Source organism: Ruditapes philippinarum, unplaced genomic scaffold (genome assembly GCF_026571515.1).
Source record: "Ruditapes philippinarum isolate M1 unplaced genomic scaffold, ASM2657151v2 ctg7182_1_1_1_1, whole genome shotgun sequence".
In the NCBI taxonomy this organism is placed as follows: Eukaryota; Metazoa; Mollusca; class Bivalvia; order Venerida; family Veneridae; genus Ruditapes; species Ruditapes philippinarum.
In genome coordinates, this window is record NW_026864570.1 from 24,447 (window position 1) to 48,677 (window position 24,231).

Consider the following 24,231-nt stretch of genomic DNA (forward strand, 5'->3'; position numbering starts at 1 on the left):
AAGTTTATTTTTCTTGTAACGGGGACTAGCATGGAAAAACCCAAATCTGCCGAGTTCCGGATAACATCTATTCACTATGCAGTTTTTTCATCAATATTCAAGTCACAGAATCTGAAAAATGTCTAATTTTTCCTTTGAATTTCTAAAAACAACAAGTCTTGAGTTAAAGTATACCTTGGTGTTTATAGCATACAGTTTTTCGATTATTTCGACCACCAAGATATGCTGTTGTTTTTTGGCATATTTTTTTCTTGTTCTTTTTTAGTTTCTATCATTTTTTCAAAGATTAATGGCAACTTGAATGTATAATATGATTTAAACTTATTTTTCTAGACTGATAAAAAACTAAGAATGAGTCAATGCAATAGGTGGTATTTTTTTTCTAACATTTTACGAAAACAGTTTAATACTTACATTTTGATAAAAGTCAAATATGTTAGTTTTTGTACAAAACAGCTTGGAAGGGAATATAGTTGAATTAAGTTAAGTAACACAAATTTGAACTGTATGTTTATGATTATTATTAATTAATATGTATTTGATATTGAGCTAGCATAGGTAGCATAGAGTTGTTTCCCCCTTTTAACTTTCAATTGTAAAAAAAAAAGCTTACAAAGTGTTTTATTCTGCAAATGTTCGCTTTATTTTTAAGAAGAAAAAAACTGTTGCAAAAAAAAACTTGAATAGCATGTGTTTATGTATGTAACTGAGTGATCTTATAGTAATTTGTGTGAAGGTTATGTACATGTATTTTATATATACACACACACACACTTTTATTTTTCTTTCTGTCGCTGTTCATAAAACATTTGCTGGTGTACATACAACTTGCCAATTACTGCTAATATATTCTGTACATTTTTCTTACTCATTAAAACATACCTTCAAAGGAAAATTTGTGTTATTGTATTTTTTTATGTCCTTTAAAAATGGATATTGTATTTGTATTTTGTATGTAATAAATATGTAGATTTGGTGGTCTTTCTGCAACATTGAAGTATATTGAGTATAATTAGCCAATCAAATACATTTAGACAGAACTGCAGGATTTCTCTGTAGGGCTAGTGCCTGCCTTTAATGATGGCTGTCCAAGCAAACGAAGAATTTCAATTGGAGTAATAATTATTATTAATTCAGACCATACAGTGCAAGAGAATTTGTCATTTTTCACTGCCTGAGTCACGTGATAAGTGTAAATTAACATATAAGATTGACTATACCAAGTATATCATGCTACGCCACATGGTGGATTTTGACCAAACTTCACTGAAATAATCTGTCTGGCCCTCTACAAAAGTTATATAAATGGCTCCAGTCTGTGGCATTAGTAGCTAAAAATATACTTGAAAAATAAAATCTCGAACAATAGTGTATTATGCCTGTAACATCACCTGGTTGTTCTCAACAAAGGTATATTAATCTAAAATCAAATCATGACAGGGGTCAAAATTAGCCCTGCCAATGTGGATACAGATGTTTAGGAATTAAGTCTTTTTGACAAACAACAATGCATAGAGTTTAGATATTTGGTATGTAGCATTGCCTTTTTCACCCATAAGAAAGTTAAACACGTCTTGCTCCTGTGGCTGGTCACTTAGTTTACATAGATTTATGTAATAAAGTTAATTATTTATATGATCCCCGTCACGACAAAACCAAAATAGTGCGTTTGCGACCAGCATGGATCCAGACCAACCTGCGCATCCGCGCAGTCTATTCAGGATCTATGCTGTTCGCTTACCAACTCTATTACAAGTAGAGAAACTGATAGCGAACAGCATGGATCCTGATCAGACTGCGCGGATGCTCAGGCTGGTCTGGATCCATGTTGGTCGCAAACGCACTATGTTGCTTTTGTTGTGACGCGACTGATATATGGATGTGATAATAATAATAAGAGCACTTATGACAAAACTGCAATGATGATTAATTCAAATTTGACCTTGACCTTTGAATTAACCTGACCGTCAATGTCAAATATGAAAAAGAAAATAATGTTTTTATTCCCCCGGTCAAATCATAATTGAACCGTACGTCTGTCAGTCCGTCCAAGCTTACATTTGGATACTTATGTAGCTACAGGAACAATAGGTTACTGTATACTTTTTCTTTGATGTCATTTATTCTTATATTTTTATGTGGCTATTTCCTTCAAACAATAGAGAGAACAATGGAGTAGCCGCATAAGTACTGTATCGTTAGAACATTCGTCCATCTGTTAACCTAAACCAGCAAGTTGGATTTATCTTAAGTTGTGCCTGTACTTACTGCTTCATAATTTACACACTCCTTACCAAAAAAAACAAGAGCAGCGCCGGGGCTGGGCAATATTGAACCCAGGGGCATTATTCGTATCAGTTTTGTAAAGGTTAATAAGGCAATGCTACATATGCTAAGTATCTTAGATCTAGACATTGTAGTTTCATACAATGAAACTTAAAATGTGTTTTCTTATATAAGTCTATAAAAATCAAATAATCCCCGGAGCGGGGCCGATTTCGAACTCGGGAAGCCCGAACCTGTGTTCTGCAAATCGTCTCATTACATGGTTAACATTTCTGCCAACTATATACTGTACATGTAGTTTTAATTTCCTTTCATCGGTTCAAGAGATAGAGATCGGACACCGAAGCATCCCTATATAAGTCTATATAAATCAAGTATTCCCCGGGGCGGGGCCAATTTTGATTTCGGGAAGCCTGAACATATGTTCTACACACCGTCTCATAATATTGAATATTTCTGCTAAAAATTTCTTTCAATCGTTTCAAAAGATACAGAGCGAACACGAAATTTTGAAATTGATACAAAATTACTAAGTGTGACCATCACCTCGACATGAAAGAGGTCAAATCTGCGCTCTGCACATTGTCAGACGGACGAACAGACGGCTAGGTACATGACATACGCCGAAATTTTTCCGGGCGTATAAAAAGAAAAACGTCGTTATTATACAGGCTTTCATAACTTCGAATTTAAAGAAACAAACTTCTTGAAACCAACTTCAGTGTTGTTTTATTTTCTGGTCCTTCGGGATCATTGATGCCAGCAATATTAAGTGTTGAGAATTGAGTACCGCTCAAGCCGGTGCTAGGGGGCGTGAGGGATGTTGCACTCAATCATTATTCCTCATGTACAGACTCAATCAAACCGAGTCTGCAGTTCTCTTGTAATTTTGTTGTGATTAATGCTTCCGAGGGATCACTTTGTTTCCAGAATTTTAGATTCTTATTAGGATTTTTAAAAGGACACTTCCGTACCAAAACACTTCTGAAAACGTTGTGATTTTGTTACAGATTTTCTACTTCTGAAGGTGATTCAGAAAATCTCAACTCACATTTGAGCCGCGTCACGACAAAACCAACATAATGGGTTTGCGACCAGCATGGATCCAGGTCAGCCTGCGCATCCGCGAAGTCTGATCAGGATCCATGCTGTTCGCTATCAGTTTCTTTACTTGTTATAGGTTCTGTAATCGAACAGCATATGGATCCTGATCAGACTACGCGGATGCGCAGGCTGTACTGGATGGTAATCGCTATTATGTACTGGATCCATGCTGGTCGCAAACGCATTACGTTGGTTTTGTCATGTCGCGGCTCATTTAAAGTAACGGCACTGACACAAATAAATTTTGGAAATGAATAGTTTTAGTTCTACATGTTATGTGGCTAGAATAAGGATACTAAATATAAATGAAAAAAGTGACAAAAAACAGGAATGTTTCTGTATGTAAACAATCTTCCATTTTGTTTACATCTGTTGGTCACCTAAATTGTTGTAATATTTACCACAAGTTACCACGTAATTATGCCAATGTAAAATAAAAACCTATCTATGCGTTGTATCAATGGCTTTAGTCCTTGAAATCAACTTTTAAACAGCGTCTTTTTAATAGAAATTTTTTTTGGAAGTAATATCAGCTGATTAGCTAGTTAATAATATATGCACATTGCGCATGCTCAAAAACATGTCTAGCCAATACTCGAGCCCATTGCAGGACAACTCTGCTTTCTGAGTGTTGTGACATGTGTTAAGAACTGTGCGGCGAAATGTATGTTGTCACTTGTGAAAACTCAACATATGTACATGACCTGTTTATATATTCAATTTCTTCGTTATATCAGAAGCTAGGAAGCTGAAACCTAAACCACATTGTGTCATACACATTTCCTTAATGCATAGTTCAAAATAACACACAAACCAACTTAATTACCTTGAGAAAATAGTTCGGTGGCCATTTTGTCAAGTCTGTTACCTCTTTTCTCGCTTGAACTAAGTGTGCTAATTACTTCACGTCCTGTCCTTTGGCATACTTTCCATATAATATATTTATATTCAATGGGGGTAGTAATTAAGAGGTAGTAAGAAACGCATAAATAATTCCTGGTGGTGGCTCAGTGGTTTTTGTAATTTACCATAAAGCCAATATGAAATTACAAGAGCACCGTCCATCCACTTCATCGTTCATGGGCAAACTGTCGGTCTAGTAATATTATGATCGCTGGCCTCATTGGTTCAAACCCCATCAGGGGCAAGCCATTGATTCGTGAGCAAGAAACTTTACACTCATTGCTTAGAACTGGTTGGTTCCAGACAAGGATTCGAGAGTGTTTCAATGAGCTGATAGCTAACTCCCTAATGGGACACCATTAACGGTAAGTTCTACAATTTTGAATTATTTTTGTTAAAAAAATTATTTCGAAATGATATTCGACCCTTGTATAGTTTCTCAACAGTTTCTAACGGTGTTTTACTCGATATATTGGAATAAACTATGTCATCAACTCTCAGCATTAAATTATATGCACAGTTTAGACCTGGCCGGTACAAAAAAAAACTTATTTCTATGACCCGTTTTAGACCGAAATACCGTCGAGGTCCTAATCCGAAGTTTGCCGGAAAGGGCCGATAAGATACGATAATGTGCGCTATATTCTTTTTTCATTTGAGTGTGGCAAAATCCTTGTAGATCTGGGGTTTTAAAATGTGTTTGCATAAGCTTCACCATAAATAGGTCATTTTCTAATTGGATGTTTAATTAAAAAGACTTCAATGAAAAATACTCGATATGGTTTTTCGATTGACCATTCTGGCCACATTCGCTACCGGTATTTCTCTAAATAGCATTATGGATTATAAGTTTCGACTATTTTTTTGGCGGGGAAAAAATGCGCATGCGCTCATAAAATTTCATTCGGATTACTTTTTAATCGCTTCCTGCGCCCAACCTCGCAAAGACTAAAATCGGCTTAATGTTAAGTAGCAAGATTAAGTAAAATATGTACAAATAGTAAAATTTACCAAATATGATGAAAAGTATTTAAGATATTATAGAAATAAAAAGGAAGAAATATAAAGTTTCCATATGTAGACAAGGATAAGAAAGAAACACATGTAAGTCTTGTAGACCCCGGTTATAATCTACCGGTCCGATGTCTAAACTTAAATTAGTAAAGCCCGACCTTCTATATTTAGAAACGAACGCGTTATGCATAGTACGGAAGAGTATACTGACCCCCCTTATATATTTTTTATGCCTTCAAGAAAAAAAACCTTTGTATAATACATATCTTTAAAAAATTGACAAGTTATATGATATCTAAAATAGATCTTGTAGAGTTTTATCTGTTATTATACACCATAAATCACAAATATGCATTGTTTCTTCAATGATATTTGGAAATTTAAGAGATTCTGAACATACAGTAGTTGTGCACTTTAGCCTTTATCATATGAATCTCATGAAAAAAGATGTATGAATTTATAAATTAAATTAGATTTTCTTGGTATAATAAGTCGCATCTATTATTATAATATTAAATGGCCCTTTTCTCGTTTTGATATAAAAAAAACATGTATAATCATTGAAAAAGATGTAAGAAATATTTATAGTATAAGTTACTCAAAGTTTCAATACCATTTATATAATTATAATATATATCAGATAAATTATAATATTTTATATAATACTCGTGTACCGCAAGCGTGTTATCATAACGGTAAACTTATTTTATGAAACATATAAAGCATCATCTAAGCTAAAAACTCAGGTAAAGAATATACATGTATATATTATATATGATTATATCATCTCTATATCTGTCAAACAAATAATGCCTCGAAAACATACTGTTTTCAAATAAATAAAAGCGTTTACTCGAAGAAAACGTCTGCTTCTTGAGGTAGAATTTCAATGAAAAGAAGAAAAAACATATTTCTTATAAATAAAAGTAAGGTCTTAAGAAAGGCTTAAGTTTATAATACGTATCTTTAACAGTATAGTAGCCAAAAAACAGAAAAGATCAATATGAACTATATATATAACTTTAAAAAAAAACATTACGAACTATGTTGTTATCATGTATCGTCGTATTTTAAACAGGCATATAAAATATTTAAGGGGGGTCAGTATACTCTTCCGTACTCTCGAGACGCTGTTTCCAGTAATATGACTTTATAATTATGCAATTTTCCGATATTAAATTATTGAAATACTTAGTTTGAAACATCACATTGTGGGTTTTCCAACAGAAAATAAAATTTAACTCTCGGCCCGCTTATTTATTTTAAGGGCTTAGTCACAAACGCGCTTTACAAAACAGCGAATGTTTTTATATTATATCTTTAAAACCAACCTAAAAATAATTATAATAAAGGAGTAATCATTGGTACATGAAAGGTAGATTTTTATCCAGAACGAAAAGAATGGGGCTAAAAGGTGTTAAATTTAGACGGTATGATTATAAGCGTGTCAATGCACGAAACTAACGTGCTTTAACTCTCTTAATATGTAACCGCGCAGTCTGTTACTCTTTGTTATATAAGGAAAGAAAAATATTATCAACTTTGTAATTATGTTGATATTGAACATGAGTACCATTATTTTTATTATTATCTATTTTTGCGGGCCATTTTTACCAATGCATTTGTGAGATGTACATGTTCCCACTGTTATTATTCAAGCTATTTTCTGACGAGGTACGTTTTAAAAAGAAGACATCACATTAAGATATACTATTTTAAATATTGGTATATTAGTATCTTATTTGATTGTACCTTTAAAAGTATTTCTTCTTATCAGATTCATTATCATGTTTGTGTATTTTGTAAATGTTCTTTTAAAATAATGACCACGTGATATGCAAAAATAAAATAAATAAATAAATAAGAAAGACAAAATACAAAAAATAGTGTTTTTTGTAATCTATTTACATAGCTTAGGTCATAAAGTTTTAACTTATCAGCACGGAGTTAATATTATTTTAAAAGCCTCTGTTATCAGCAAGTATTTTATGACATGGAAGCCGAATTATCTGCCTAGAGATTAATCACAAGGAATGACAAGTAATAAAAAAACTTGTAGTAACTGTTACGTAATAAGTTATTACGCTTATTGATCAAACACTGATAAACAATCTAAATGGCTAACAGGTACCCGATTTGTCATGACATGATAAACACGGGATAATATTTAATCTCGTGAATGGTTCCCGTACCGGACAGTTCAAAAGTGGATAGTTTTTCAAGGCGTGTAACTCAAGTTGGATATATAATATTATAAGGACATTTGGGGTGAGATTTTATTTTTTCTCTATACACAGTTAATTTTACTTAATTGAAAAATAATGAAAATATATTTAAAAAAAATGACCATATATGCGGAAATATGGTTTTTTCTTCTTCTCTTTACATTTATAGACATATTTCCGTCGCTATTCACTCAGAGATAACGGCGCGTTTGTGTAAAGTGACGTTATATGGGTCAAAATGGTGATAATTTCTGTGACAACAAAATGCTGAACTATAACTGTAAATTCAGTTTTATAAATACACAAGAGCTGGAAAGGAATGATTTGTTGCAAAACAGTGAAAAACACAGGCGGAACTACATTTTTTTCAGAAATTTGTGTGCTTTTCTTGTACGTAAGTGCGCTCATACGCTGCTTTTTAGCCGCCCGAACTGTATGTCATCTTATTTGGTAAAAAACATGTACATAGTTTCAATGTGATAACGTTTCGGTCGTACGAAAGAAGTTATTTTGACCATATCAAAAAGGCCCAAAAGAAAACGCTGGCTTTCATAGAACACACCGAAGGCAAAGTTCCTGTTTCAACAAATTTCGAGCTGTTTAATTATGTTGGCTCTGAAATTATCTGGGGTGTGGCACTGAATAAATTGGTATAAAGACCCTTATTAGTTGCCATGGGTAGAGTGTGCCTTCCAAGTGTTGTTTTTGTTGTCTGTTGTTGTTAAATTTAAAAATGTCATTCCTGTCATAAAAATGTTTTAATATAAGAACAAAAGCATGTCCCTGTTTTTCATAAAGGCCAGATATTTGACCAGTAAGCTGGTATTAGCTTCAATATGTATTATAAACTTGTATTAAAGATATGACGTTATTTGTAGCACTCAGTTTATTTATTAACAACCGATTTATACATGTACCTACACATCTACACTAAATTGCATTAGTTATAAGTAGCGAAAAATATATCACAAAGGCACATAAAAGGCCCATGATTATACCCCAGGAATACTTTTATTTTTATTTCTCATTTTTTTAAAATTATGATGTCCTGTTTTAAGTTTTCAAAAAAGTTACTCATTTGCCAATTACCCGAATTTTGCTTCTGTTGCTTTTTGGCAGTCAGAAGTCAAAATTTTATTTGCAATTCGACAGATTTCTGCCTTTGGCAATACAAACATATATATACATATTGCAAAAACACAACAATTTGCTTTTTGGCAGTTTGTACAGTTATAGTGATTTATTATTTTGTATGGAAGTTAAAGTACTACTTTCTTGACATTTTGCTTCTTTTATGACAAATAATTACAAAATAATTACAAATTCAGCGCTACATTGTTCAGATGACAAACATCTTACATGCTCTTAAACCAATATTTCAACGTTATAAAACTACTGTTTACCGTTTCTTTATTCGTTTCTGAGGCATAATGTGCATTTAAGGGTTAAAAACACCTTTCACGAACCGGTTAGTAAACAGAAAATATTTAACGAGGACAACATACTTAATACAAACTAATATTTTATGCGTTTAATTGAAATATTATTTTAGCTATCTTTTGTCATTTTACCAAAAGATAAAGCCCTTAGTGAAAGAAAAAGAAGAAAAAAAAGCAGACACAATTTAAGGAGATAAGCCGTATTAAGACTTTTTATAACATTCCAAATCCTTTAAAGTAACTTTAATCTCTTCTTAAATTGTTTGATAGAAATTGTTCAAATTTGCACTACTTGTGTACTTTAAGTGAAAGTCAGCACTAAGCAAATTACAAGCAGACTTTGGTCACAGTGTCTATGTATACTCTGACTAACCATGTTTTAAATGTATCACGGGCTCGGTTAGATATGTCTCTTATCAAATATTTATTCACAAATAGTACTGTGAATCATGTAAATTATTTACAGATAAACACAGAAACTATACGTAAATCTCTGCAAAGACTGAAAGATAGTTACTACTTTAGTTGAATACGAAAATAAATGTCGATCACGATCGTACCTATTTTTTAGGAGATTTATCTGTAGAAAAAAATACACGACTTTGTCGACCACTTCATTTTCCGCTTATAATTATCGCTATAAATTTCATACGTTAGTTAAACAAGATGTATTGATCATTATAACATTTTGTTTCATACAGTCGCATCTTTTCGGCCCTTTCCGCCAGTGTTCGCATAATGATCATGAATAACCGTCGGGTTGTTTCAATGACATAATTAATGTTTTTCTTGTTTGCGCGAGAGTGCGATTTTCGTCAAATATGATATTTTTTTTTATAGATGTGTGACATTTCATTTGATATATAAGCGATAGTTAATACAAATGACCCAAAATTTATTTCTATTCTATTCTACTCTATTCTGTTCTGTTCTGTTCTGTTCTATTCTATTCTATTCTATACTATTCTATTCTATTATATTCTATTTTGTTCTATTCTATTGTATTCTATTCTTTTCTATATACTATTCTATACTATTCTGTTCTGTTCTATTCTATTCTACACTGAATTTAGCCTTGATCTGCTGGAAGCGAGAGTGCCAGTGTAGAGACAGGCCAGTACAGTCATATCAGGCTGGTAGCTATTTCTAGCTCGACTATTCGAATAGTAGGGAACATTCTTGGCTATTATTCATACTAATAATAATATTCCTTATCCGGAGACTGACGGAAAGGGTCGAAAAGTTGCGATTGGGAGAGAAATTGTACTCTATCAGACGTCGTTACGCTCGGGTAAGTTTTTGCTCGCAAGTTGGCATCTCCAAAACTACGGAAGAGAATGGGTTGAAAGTTCACACACCTATTTATGAGTTTATTTAGAAGTCACTGTCCAATGCCCATAACTCTGGCATGGATTAAACAGAATATTGACCCCTTTTGAACTTAAAAAAAATCCTATCAAGCACTGAAAAATATCGAATACTAAGTAAGCTGTCATACCGCCGACAACCCTTGTTTATTTTTGTTTTTGAAATCGCTTTAACTTTGTATGGACTGTTCCAAATTCAAAAGATGGGCAAACAATTTCACAGATTCCAGAATCGAAGGCGTTACTTTATTAACCAACATGCTTAACAATTTACATGCTGAATGTATTTAAACTTCAGTGTCTCTCTATTTAAAATATCTTCCATATGCGACAATGTGCATGTCCATATAAATTAATCACAAGCTTGCATGTTTGTACTTAAATTTTAATCGGATAACTGTGTACTTTTAATATGTTACTCAAATGCTCCTATAACAGGTAATTCAACACGATGCATAATCGTGGATTAATTTTTCAATACAATGTTTAACTTTTGTTTATTCCTCGGCTTTTCGAAGAATAAGTTTTTGCGTGTTAGTTGGTATCTCCAAAACAAAGGAAAAGGGAATGGGTTAAAACCTCACACACACACTTGTTCTCTGTGATAATGATACATGATTGGTACAGGTCCAATAACTCTGAGTTATCGTTCTACAGAGTTACGCCCCTTTTCTTACTGAATAGTTGAGCGCGCTGTCTTATGGACAGCTCTTTTTCAAATTAAACCTAATTGCACGGGATAAAATTTACAAAATGTTGGGGTAACGTTACAAAAAGGAAATTTTAAAGATGTATTAGAGTTATAACTTCACTGCTTTGCATAAGTGAAAAATTACCGAACACGTATTTTTTTGCGCAATATTTTTTGACCGGAAGTGCTTTTTATCTTTCCGGAAAAATATAGCTTTTTCCGTTTTCTGCAATTTTTTTATTAAAGGTCGCCGCTTCTTTTGTTTCTTTTTTTGATGAAAAAAAAAAAAAAATTTGGGGTTGAGTTAAAGGGGTTTTTATTTCATTTTTTTTTTTGGCCGAAATTGCCAAAAAATGAAAAATCAAAGTCCCCGGGGTTATAGGCACAACGTTCAAGTTATAAAATTGTTTTTAAAATTAAAAAAGGGGGGGGTTCTGTATGAATTGAATCCCCATCTTGGCCCCAACAGAAAAAAAAACATATTTTAATCTTCTAAAATGATTTTTAAAATTTTAAGAGATGTAAATTTGCTAAAATGCTTTAAAGATTTAAATTCAGTTTTTTAAACTCTTTTTGTACATTTCTAAAATCCAAATGCTTTGTAAATTGCCTTTGGGCCCAAATTTAAATTTAAAGTGATATAAAATCACTTAAGGGTTAAAAAAGTGGTGTTTGGGCATTGAAGTAAATATACAAACTATGGTAAATAGTAGGTGCCATCTCAGTATTGGTTACCTTTGTCGTATTAGTTACCTCTACTATTAAAGTCGATAATAATTAATCATACACTATGACCCAAAGATTTTCGATCAAATTTGCCGATTTTTCATACTAGTATATATGGATTTGATCGACTTTGTTCAAGTGTTTTACGGGAAAAAATCTAGAGGGAATCAGGGATCTACAGTATTATGGAAATTCTGCGATAAACCTGATTCAGGACAATGAGTAAAGGAAAAAAAACCTTTGATAATGTCACCAAGTGCCCAACATACATGACTTTTGATAAGGTTAGTTATGATAGTTCCCAAAATGAGTGATCCTTAATAATGTCGCAAAGTGCCCACCATACATAATGCTTCGATAATGCCGTCAAGTGCTCACTATACATTATATTTTATAATGTTGTCATGTGCCCAAAATAAGTTATACATGATAATGTCGCCAATATGCCAACCACACCTGATCCTTGATAATGTCTACAAATGATCCCTTTACAAAAGTGATTAAACATTACTACTCTTCTGACCCTTGTTGTGTGTATGAAAAGTTATGAATTCAGTATCGCATGCATGCATTATTTCATCTATTATCATATACTTTGTTATCACTTCAATATATACATTATAAATAAACATTAAAACAAATTCTTTTTATTTTTATTTAAAAGAAGTTTGTGTGAAATTTGATGAACTTGAGCACCTGTGCGTTCGAAAAAAGATGGGGGGCTTTTGTCCTATCTGTATTTTTGATGGGGGGCTTTTGTCCTATGTGTAAATTTCATGGTAGGGGTGGGGGGCTTTTGTCCACCTTGTCATTTTTAGAGGGGGGGGGGGGGGCTTTTGTCCTACACTCGCCCACCATACCTGTTGCTACGATAATGTTGCCAACCATATCTAGCTGTTGCTTGACAATGCCGCCAAATGCCCACCATACCTGCTCATGTCATCAAGATAAGAAATAAATGTTTACATTCTTAAAGCTCTCTGTTGTGTACTCAAAACTAAAACTAATAGATAACAGATGGTATTGATCTTGAGAGAAAAAAGATAAAGATACTATAAGGTCATTATTTTATCCATTACCTTTTATTTTTGTACTGCGCATGCCCAGCTGGTCTGCTTCTCATTTTGAAGAGTTTTAAAGGACTTTAATATGTAAAGCTAATTTTAAGAGCAACAATACAGAGTTTAATAAACTGTACCAGCTTTAAGTGCAGATTGGCCTGGTTCTATATTTGTAAAACAGGACAGTTTTTTTAAATGGCAATTGACATTCAGCAAAAACTTTAAACATTGATAGGCAATTGTTTTACAGATATTACCTCAAATTGTACGTCAATAAAGACAGCTTCGTTTTTAGCTCGACTTTTCTATGAAAAGGGGAGCTATCCTACTCGCCCCGGCGTCGGCGTTGGCGTCACACCTTGGTTAAGTTTTTCGTACCACCCCACTTTATTTCAGAAGTATTACAAGTATGGCTTTGAAACTTACCATACTTGTTCACCATCATAACCTCCATCTACAGACAAGAGTACATAACTCTGTCAAGGTTTTTGACAGAATTATGGCCCTTTTTTGACTTAGAAAGTGTATTGAGCTTGGTTAAGTTTTTTGTACCACCTCACTTTATTTCAAAACCATTGGAGGTATTGCTTTGAAACTGACCATACTTGTTTACCATCACGACCTTCATCAACAGACAAGAGGACATAACTCTGTCAAGGTTTTTGACAGAATTATGCCCCTTTTTGACTTAGAAAATACATTGAATATGGGTAAAATCCACTTATTGCCTTAACCCTTTGAGATATTGCTTTGAAACTTTTAATGCTATTTCACATCATTACCCCCATCTGTACGCAAGAGAAGGTAACTCTGTCAAGGATTTGTTTTAAAAATTAAGGCCTTTTATCGACTTAGAATCTTGGTTAAGTTTTTAGTACCAGTCCACTTTTTGACTGAACTGTTTGAGATATTAATTTGAAAGTTGGAATACTTGTTTACAATCATGATTCCCAAACATGTCCAGGAGAAGGTAATTCTGTCAAAGATTTTATTTGAATTATGGCCCTTAACTGTCAATGTTTTGTATTATAGGCAAGCACTACAGAGATTCTTGTATTGCCTTTTACTGCAAAAACTTTTTTTATTGGCAAGCAATAAAAAAGTCGAGCGCGCTGTCTTACGGACAGCTCTTGTTAAAGTATTGCGTTTCCATTTTTGAATTCTTAAAGTATACATTAGATGAATATTTGGCTTATATTACGGTTTTATCACAGTTATTCATGGAAATACATGTATACAATGGCAGTTTCTTCTTAAGGCATGTATTTCTTCACATCAATTTTTGTAATGTTAATTTCCCATGGGCCAATTGGAGTTATATTCAAGTGTAACATGTGACTAAATATTTTGTTCTGTTACAGCACTTTTCACAGCAAAAATCTGAAAAATAAAAACCTATTCATGAATTAGTTACATGTATTATACCATATACATATATATTTATTTAAAAAAATAACCGTTTTTCCTTCCAGATTCTGAGCGATAATGTTACGGCCGGCTAAATTAAAGATATCTCGGACGGGCTCTCACTTTTGCGAGAATATGTCACGTTGGTTGCAGACGATAAGTTCAGCGTTCCTGCACCTGCTTACCGTGTGTCTTCTGTGTTTCTGCATTTATTCTCTCAATCTGGTGTTTGGAACCACCAACGATCAGAGCCATCTACATCCGGTAGAGACATACGGATACGTTCTGACCTTTTTGCTGTACTTACTAAGATCTATTCCATATCTGTCAATACCTTTCGGACTCACAAATATTCTAGGTAGGTTCCTTTTTTTAAAATTTTATTACATGTAAGGGAAATATAGGCAAGAACAAAGAGTTTTACACTCATTAAATGACAATTATTCTAATGTGGATTAATATATGCCTGTTGCTTGAACAAAATAACTTAAGAAAATTTGGAAAATTGTAACTAATTTTACAAAAAAAAAAAAAAAAAAAAAAAATTAAATGAACCTTGTGAAACTAATTCTCAAAGTGATAGTGAAAAAGATTCCCAACACCCATTTTTCAATAAAAAAGAATCGTCATTCACCCCCACCGCTGGAAGAGATGTTTACTTGGACTTTTACATTAATGCTATTACGGAAGAAATATTGCAATCCAGTATCATTAATAAACACAAACGTTATAGTAATATAACCAAGTCTGAAATGGAGTCGCTACGTAAACTGTCACAAGATAAAAGTATAATTATAAAGAAAGCGGACAAATCGAACACTATCGTTATTATGAATACTGACGATTACCGACGGGAAGTTTTACGTCAACTCGAAAACAACAGCTACTATGAAAATTGTACGGAAGATCCTACAGAAATTATTAAATGTAACATATCGGAATGCATTGATAAGATTAAAGAAACAAACGACTGTATTTCAGATGAATTTGATGTATTTCCAACGAACATACGTACACCGTGTTTTTATATCTTACCTAAAACACACAAATCTCCAGACTTCACACTGCCATTAAAGTATCCGGGTAGACCTATTGTGTCAGGATGTAACTCACCGACAGAAAATATTTCAAAGTATCTCGACTTTATACTTAAACCACATATGCTTAGATTGCCATCATATGTAAAAGACACCACAGATTTCATCAACAAATTACGTAATATTAAACTACAAAGCAAAAACACATATTTGGTAACACTAGATGTCTCTTCACTTTATACTAATATACCACATACGGATGGAACTGATGCGTGTTTGTATTATTTAAGACAAGGAAATAATAACAGCAGACTTTCGTCAGATGAAATTGTTAAACTTTTGAAACTTATTCTTGAAAATAACTACTTCAAGTTCGGGGATGACTATTTTCTTCAGAAAATGGGTACCGCTATGGGAAGCCCAGTCGCCCCCGCGTACGCAGCACTTTTTATGGGGAAATTCGAAGAGGAGTTTTTGAAAGATAGTCAGCTTAAACCGTCATTGTGGCTTCGTTTTCTAGACGATATTTTTATGCTTTGGGATCATTCTCTTGAAGAACTTAACACATTTATTGACAAAATCAACAATGTTCACCCAAGCATTAAATTCACCCACACCATATCTCAACAATCTGTTTCGTTTCTTGATGTTCAAGTATCAAAAGGAAAATCGTACGAACTTCAAACTAATGTTTATGTAAAGGAAACTAACAACCACCAATATCTTGATTATACATCCTGTCATCCAAAACGGTGTAAAGACGGAATACCCCACAGTCAGGCTAAGCGTTACAGGAGAATTATATCCGACGACGACGTGTTCTCTACTTCACTGAGCAAACTACGAGAATTCTTCATAAGTAGAAATTTCCCTGAGACGGTTATAGATTCAGCGTTTCTTCACGTGTCACAGATGTCACAAGAGGATGCCTTACGGCCACAAGATAAAGAAAAGAAAAACGTTCTTCCATTTATTGTGACATATAATCCGTCCTTACCTAATATTGGAAATACTATTCATAAATATTGGGACCTACTAAATCTGTCAAAAAACGAAGGTGTTAAAAATATTCACAATAACTACACACCCATAATTGCCTTTAAACGTCCAAGAAACTTACAAGACTTTTTAGTTAGATCTAGATTTGATACTGACAGTGACTTTACATCACATTCTGGAGGTTGTTGTAGAAAACGCTGTTCTCATTGTGTTCGTATTAATAGTGGTACGTCATTTTACAGTTCGAATACAGGAGAGATATTTGACTTACGTCAACATACTAACTGTCAAACCAAGAATTGTATATATTTGATAACATGTAAAAAATGTAGCATGCAGTATGTTGGTCAAACCAAACAACCTGTGTCTAAACGAATGAATAGCCATAAATTTGATATATGCAATTTTGTAGATCCTGCATTCTCCACTAATGTTGCAAATCATTTTAATAAGGACGATCATAATTTTACCGACTTTTCATTTATGCCCATAGATGTTGTTTACAATACTTTAGATCGTTTGTGCAAAGAAACATTTTGGATTCATAAGCTAAAAACTCATTTTCCAGAAGGAATGAACACAAAGTTGTTATACTCAATTAAATAATTCATAAAATATCAATCCACGCTACAAATGCTATAATTACGCCACATAGATATTCGTTTTTTCCTATTATCATTTTTAGCTCGACTTTTCTATGAAAAGGGGAGCTATCCTACTCGCCCCGGCGTCGGCGTCGGCGTTGGCGTCACACCTTGGTTAAGTTTTTCGTACCACCCCACTTTATTTCAGAAGTATTACAAGTATGGCTTTGAAACTTACCATACTTGTTCACCATCATAACCTCCATCTACAGACAAGAGTACATAACTCTGTCAAGGTTTTTGACAGAATTATGGCCCTTTTTTGACTTAGAAAGTGTATTGAGCTTGGTTAAGTTTTTTGTACCACCTCACTTTATTTCAAAACCATTGGAGGTATTGCTTTGAAACTGACCATACTTGTTTACCATCACGACCTTCATCAACAGACAAGAGGACATAACTCTGTCAAGGTTTTTGACAGAATTATGCCCCTTTTTGACTTAGAAAATACATTGAATATGGGTAAAATCCACTTATTGCCTTAACCCTTTGAGATATTGCTTTGAAACTTTTAATGCTATTTCACATCATTACCCCCATCTGTACGCAAGAGAAGGTAACTCTGTCAAGGATTTGTTTTAAAAATTAAGGCCTTTTATCGACTTAGAATCTTGGTTAAGTTTTTAGTACCAGTCCACTTTTTGACTGAACTGTTTGAGATATTAATTTGAAAGTTGGAATACTTGTTTACAATCATGATTCCCAAACATGTCCAGGAGAAGGTAATTCTGTCAAAGATTTTATTTGAATTATGGCCCTTAACTGTCAATGTTTTGTATTATAGGCAAGCACTAAAAAACTTAAAAAATCTAAAAAAATTCATTCCTATCCACTTGTTCACTTTACCATAAATTATGTCATATAAACATTGCTGTAATATTCAAGGGTATCAAACAACTAGTTCACTTTAAAAATACAGAGATTCTTGTATTGCCTTTTACTGCAAAAACTTTTTTTATTGGCAAGCAATAAAAAAGTCGAGCGCGCTGTCTTACGGACAGCTCTTGTTTATAATTAAACCCTATAGGAAATATTCGTATTTATTAATCCGATATCTATTGTGTCGTTTTTATATTTTGATGCTTTGTTTGGTGCACTTATCTCTTTTATCATGAATTGGAATTGTTCGTATTTGTTCGTTTTTCCGCTAAAGTGGGCGTGACGTTAATTGTAAAATTACGACGTCACGTCCGTTGATATTATTATGATTTATTTACCTTGAAAAAGGCATACATTTGCCGAAACGTTGGAAAAATAAAAAATGATATTATACGTGTTATTGCTGTAACTTTATTATTTTAATAACTAATTTTACTTAAGAGGTCCGGCTTAAGTCAATCAATAGGGTTAGGATTCAAGCATGGAATTGGAATCCAGAGGTCGCTGGTTAGATCTTCGGGCGAGGCATTATTTTTGTGACAACTGGTCTGCGATATTGAGCCTTAAATGATCTTTTGTTTCTAACCTAAATTATGCGACGGGTCAATTGCGGTTAAATTGGTCGCTACTGGTGTTAGTTATCACATAAATGAGCCGTGTCATGACAAAACCAACATAGTGCGTTTGCGACCAGCATGGATCCAGACCAGCCTGCGCATCCGCGCAGTCTGATCAGGATCCATGTTGTTCGCTTACCAACTCTATTACAAGTAGAGAAACTGATAGCGAACAGCATGGATCCTGATCAGACTGCGCGGATGCGCAGGCTGGTCTGGATCCATGCTGGTCGCAAACCCATTATGTTGGTTTTGCCGTGACGCGGCTCAAATGTGGTTAAGTGGACTGACTGCCGAGATATGACCTAAAGTGGGGTAAAATTTGCGTAAAATCCAGATAAATAAACAAACAACACTCAAAATGGCCTAGTTATTCTCAACCTTAAGTTGAAAGTTCATTGCTGTTCATTGGATACGACAAAGTACACTGTGTATCAAATGTAATGTTCTACAGGGGCCTCTGACCGAGTGTTTAAAGTCGCTGACTTGCACCATTAGCCATTCGCCGCTTTTTGTTCGAAAACCGCCAATAGCTTTAGGGTTCTTTGAAAAAGTAAAATAAATCCCTTTATCTGTTCCACAACAAAGGAAAATATTAAAGCATGCCACATTTTCATTTCTCAAATATCTTTTTTTATCTTGTCACAGTTTCCAAAACATTTGCCACATAGATGAACTATATCACTTACATCTTTTGGTCTGTTGGCAGTGGGTATAATCATAGTGAATGAGTATTTTATATGGAAGTCAAAATTCTACTTTGTTTACATTTCGGGCGCTTACTTTGGTCACAGATGTTCGCCTAGACATCACGAAAACTTACAATGTCAATAGTTTTAATTTATTGAACCCTCGCCATGTATACGGTCTCTCAGTGTTACGTCTACTGCTTAACAATAGTTAGCACCCGAACCCTGCTGAAAAGTCATCATACTATAGTGGACTGTAGTTCTGAAGTGGGATAGCCATGAAGTCCGATTGACCTACATTAGTGTTAAGAACGGACTGTCATACGTAATTGTGAATTGTGAACTACTTTAAACAAACCTTTACCTGACTATTAGTATCTTATTGGATCAGTTGCACGGATTTTGGGTGTCCACAGACTTCCGGTTCGAACCCTGGGAGGCACTCGGGGTTCTCCGTATTTTCTTTTACTAAAGGCAATACGTTAAAGGCCATCTATGCTCCACCGTTCAGTTCGCTTCCATTAAAGGCACAGCAAGCTTCAAATATCCATATTTTATAAAACAGTCTTTAGAAAAATGTTAAACAACAGTTTAATAACGTCTAAATAATGGATTACTTGCATGTTAGATGTTTTAAAACTGAACAACGTTGAGCTGAACATGCAGTAATGTGTCGTAAAGGTAGTAAAATGTTTTTAACAAAGTATAGTATTTTGACTTCTATACAAAGTACTTATTCCCTGTAATTATACCAAATCTCCAACAGAACGAAAGACACAATAGATAGTTCATTTATATAGCAAATGAGTATGTTTTGGAAACTGTAACAAGATACCAAAAAATGAAAAGTCATTGAGAAATAAAAAATGATAGCATTTTGTGAGGCGCAATGGGCCATTAAATCCTGAATGAAATATTTAGGTTTCTCGTTGACAAAAGTACAATTTCGAATTTACAATAACATTTTGGCAAAAATGTCTTGACGTAAAATAATCAGAGGATAATCATTTAAACCGATTTACCACTGGATATTTTTTGTTTGTTTACAACGTAGCTTAGGTCAATTCATTTTTTAAAATCTAAAGCAGACTTGAGAAATCGCATTAAAAAACACCAGTTGCTTCCCTTATTTTCTGTAGAAACGTCTGCGTAATCTAGATCTAAAATGATAGTGGGATAACTTGTATTGTGCATACACTCTTGTCTTTGTAAGTTTCAAGTGTTTGTGGTTTGTTTGAAGATGCACTTTACTGGTGTTGACTTTACATGGTTATTACATGTTATGATACACACAAATATCTATATAGGGCCTCTTAAGTACAAAGGTAACCCCCAGCAACGGAGTATTAAATAGTCAATACACAGATGTATGTATGAAGCAAGAACCAAAAAAAAATCTAAAATAAGAAGAAAAAAAATGAAATTTTAAAAGATAAAAAAAGTACGCAAATTGATTAAATGTTTGATAAAAATAATAAAAGACAAAATCATTGAAATTTCGGGGGGAAAATACAAAAAAATCTAGACCTTAACAATAAGGCATCAAAACTCTCTTCGAAAAGTGAAAATTTGCACTCACCTCAATTTGATCTCTATAACGTTCATTCACCAAATTTCAAAGCCTGGACACCAAATATTTTATTGAATGATAACTCAAAAAGGAAACTGAATTGTCGTTTCATTGTTTGTTTGTGTTTTTTTCCAAGTTACAAATAGTGTTATTATATGTTATCTCAGTCCCAAAAGACGTGGAATATTGAAGAATATTCATAAAAACGATTATGAATTACCTTTAAAATGACATTATATGCCCAACTAAGTATAAATGAACAGTGAAGAATAAAAATAACTTGACATTTTGCCATCATTGTGCTCAATTTGTGTTTTACATTTTTGTTCTGTAAATAAAATATTTTTTTATTAGCATATGACCAATGGAAATTTATATAAATATCATTGGGAATATCGGTTACTTTCAATTTAGAAAAAAAGAGTTAGGCAGTTATTCTATAATTTATGTAGTTTTTATATTGCATCATAATCATTTTTCATACAAATTATTGGTCAAAATCACTAATATAAAAAGCATATAATTTTTTTGAAATATCTTACTTATCCAACCCAACTTGACGACGAAAAAATGAGCAAAATGTCATTTTAAACTAAATATAAAAAAATATGTTCAAGAAAATCTAATCGTTATTTTGATCTTTCCAGGTATTGTTACCATGAACACGTTTCCACCAGCACCGACAATGCAATCGGTCAAGGCCAAAATCCCATTCATGTGTTTCCGGGTCGTGACCCGTGGACTGTATCCGGATCTAGTGAAGCGAAATGTCGAAAGAAATATCGAAACATGCTACAAAGTCGGCCTTGATAATTTTAAGTTTGAAGTTGTGACAGACAATGCTTTGAATCTACCAAAATCCGCTTTGGTTAGGGAACTTGTGGTTCCTAACGAGTATGTTACTAAAAATAACTCACTATTCAAAGCACGCGCTCTGCAGTACTGCTGCGAGCCGTCTGTTAATATTCTGTCAAACGATGATTGGGTCGTCCATCTTGACGAAGAAACATTGCTAACAGAGTCATCAACAATTGGACTTGCTAACTTTGCGAGCCAGAAACACGGAGATGTGGGACAGGGTGTAATTTCATACGCTAATGAAGAAATCGTAAATTGGTGGACGACTCTTGCGGACAGCGTTCGTGTCTCCGTAGATCTGGGCATGATGAGGTTTAGTTTCAAGAAACTCGGGTGTCCATTAATGGGGTTTAAAGGCTCTTACATCATCGCTAGAGAGGCAGTAGAAAAAGACATAGGTTTCGATTTTGGCCCCAAAGGGAGTGTTGCTGAAGACGTGATGTTTGCATTAGTTGCGTGGAGTAAAGGTTACAAGTTTAACTTCGTTGAGGGTGAAATGTGGGAAAAGAGTCCATTTACACTCGGAGATTATGTAAAACAAAGAAAACGATGGTTTATTGGACATATGTATACCCTTCTCAGCGAAGAAATTCCATTTAAATGCAAAATTGGCATGATTCCAACAGACTTAGGCTGGTTCCTGCTAGTTCTGAACATTTTGAACTTCCCAGCATCCTTTGCCTTCCCAATTCCACTTCCGCTTGTGTTGAATGTAATTGCCGGAAGTATGGGTGGACTTATCGTATTTTTATTTGTTTTTGGATCTATTAAATCATTCAGTTTACGACGATATGGACTTATCAGGAAAATTTTGTTGATATTTGCTACAATTCCAATTATACCACTGGCGGCGTGCATGGACGCTGTGGCATCGGTATACGGGTTTTACACTAGAAATTCGGTTGGGTTTCATATTGTCAAAAAGGAAACCAACCAACTTAGTCAGAAAAGTGAACCAGAAAATACTTTTGAAGACGTGTAAACTTTCTATTTGTAAATTGAATAACTTAATTTATTACAGGCAGCGAGCCGAGTCTGTAGAAAAAGAAAGAATAGGGATGTGGCAAGAATCTCCCATTTGAATGTGTCATAAAATATATATATTTCGGGAATACTTTTTGAAATGACGAAAAGATTAAATGCAAGTTACAGTATTTTTCTTTCATATTATTAGAGTTGAATGAACTGTTCATATCTATATACACATACAACGTAACGTTGAAGGACAAGTATATACGTTGCCGAATTGCAGGACTTATAGTCACTGGTCAACGGACTTTTAATAAATGTATGTAAACTATATACGATACAATATAGCTGTGTCACCATGCCATTAGTTTGTGATTAAATGGAAAATGAGTCTTAGAAAAATATTTGAAAAATAATTATTAAAGAAACTTCACTCCCGTCTGAAAGCCTAAAAATAAGAAATAATGTACTTACATAGATTAACTGGAGTACCTAATATGCAAAAGACAGTAAAGAAATACAGTGACATGTATACTCTTGAAAATCGCATTTTGTGCTATTGTAGCCTGTTGAGTTAAAAGCGTTTATTCGCTTTTTCATATGTGTCTTTTTTTACAATTAAAAAAGATTCTGGAAAAAGTAGTTAGCTAATGATATTGAAACTTGAAAAAAATATAAGAAAGCGTTTTGAAGTGGAGTCATGATTCACATCACAACAACAGCAACAACAGTAAAGTTTGAAGAAATTACCCAGTTCTTTCGAAGGAATTAATAAATTGAATGGGTTTTTATAATGTGTGGTTATTTTTTAAGGCCACCATAAAAAGCATATAATTAATTTAGACTGTGTGTGAATGTTCCTTTAGCATTGTGACAAACTAGTGATAAAAGTTATTTTCTCATATTTATGGCCTTTTGATATTCTAGATAGTTTGATATACAACAAGACATATTGCCTTTTAGAGCGTATGACGATGTAATATTTGGAACATCTGGCTATTAACAATTATCCAAAGTTTGACGGAAAGGACCGAGATGATGTGATTGTGTAAAAATAAAAGTCGGGCCAGTTTGAAACTCCACAAGGCATTGTTTCAGATATTTACAGACTTTATATTGTATGTATTCAAAACATGATAACACTTTTCGCCTCTTGTTCAGCTTGGTGTTTAATAATTATTTAAAAATAAATATGATTATTTTGGATGCTCTGGACAGTACTATAAATCGTTCTCTCAGTTTTCTTGACATACTAGTATCAATATAAATTCATATGCTTATCTCGAAACTGAATTTGTATGTTCAAAACAAATAGATATCGTTAGAAAACGTACATTGTTTTATAATATTTAAGAGTGAAGTGAAAAGACTGATCAGTATTTCAAAGGGTGTGAACAAAAATACAGCATAACCTCTGCAAAGCAGCCATCTGAAGACCAATTACCTCTGTCGAGGTTATACTGCACTTCATTTGAAGTTTGTTGAACTTGATTGAACAAATTTTAATCTTCTAAATGTGCTCCCCTTCAAATTCGGAACAGTTCATTTCAAGTTTTCAGGTATTTCAATACTGATCGAGTTTCCGACAGCATAAAGTCTGGTCGCCTGGTCAGCATGGCACAGCTAGACGAGCTGACTGGCCTGGCTCTATACTGATGGCAAAAACTGATCAATTTCGGTTCCAGCAGAGAAAGGATATATCCGGGCATTATTAGATTATTTTAGCTAAGTACATGTAGTTTGTCC

At 33.7% G+C, this 24,231-nt stretch overlaps 1 protein-coding gene across 3 annotated transcripts; it reads left to right on the top strand.

Annotated features, from left to right (window-relative positions):
• The first annotated feature begins 7,349 nt into the window (after nt 1-7,349).
• Nucleotides 7,350-22,499, top strand: LOC132726110 (beta-1,4-mannosyltransferase egh-like). Of its 3 annotated transcripts, none has more exons than XM_060711379.1 (3): nt 7,350-7,575; nt 14,289-14,581; nt 21,306-22,499. In XM_060711379.1, exons 2-3 carry the CDS (start codon nt 14,302-14,304, stop codon nt 22,496-22,498), a joined length of 1,473 nt encoding a protein of 490 aa, XP_060567362.1. In that variant the 5' UTR covers nt 7,350-7,575; nt 14,289-14,301; the 3' UTR covers nt 22,499. The 3 variants fall into 3 exon arrangements, with proteins under 3 accessions (XP_060567362.1, XP_060567363.1, XP_060567364.1); XM_060711380.1 differs by lacking the exon at nt 7,350-7,575 and adding an exon at nt 7,752-7,926; XM_060711381.1 differs by lacking the exon at nt 7,350-7,575 and adding an exon at nt 7,752-7,922.
• The last annotated feature ends 1,732 nt before the right edge of the window (nt 22,500-24,231 follow it).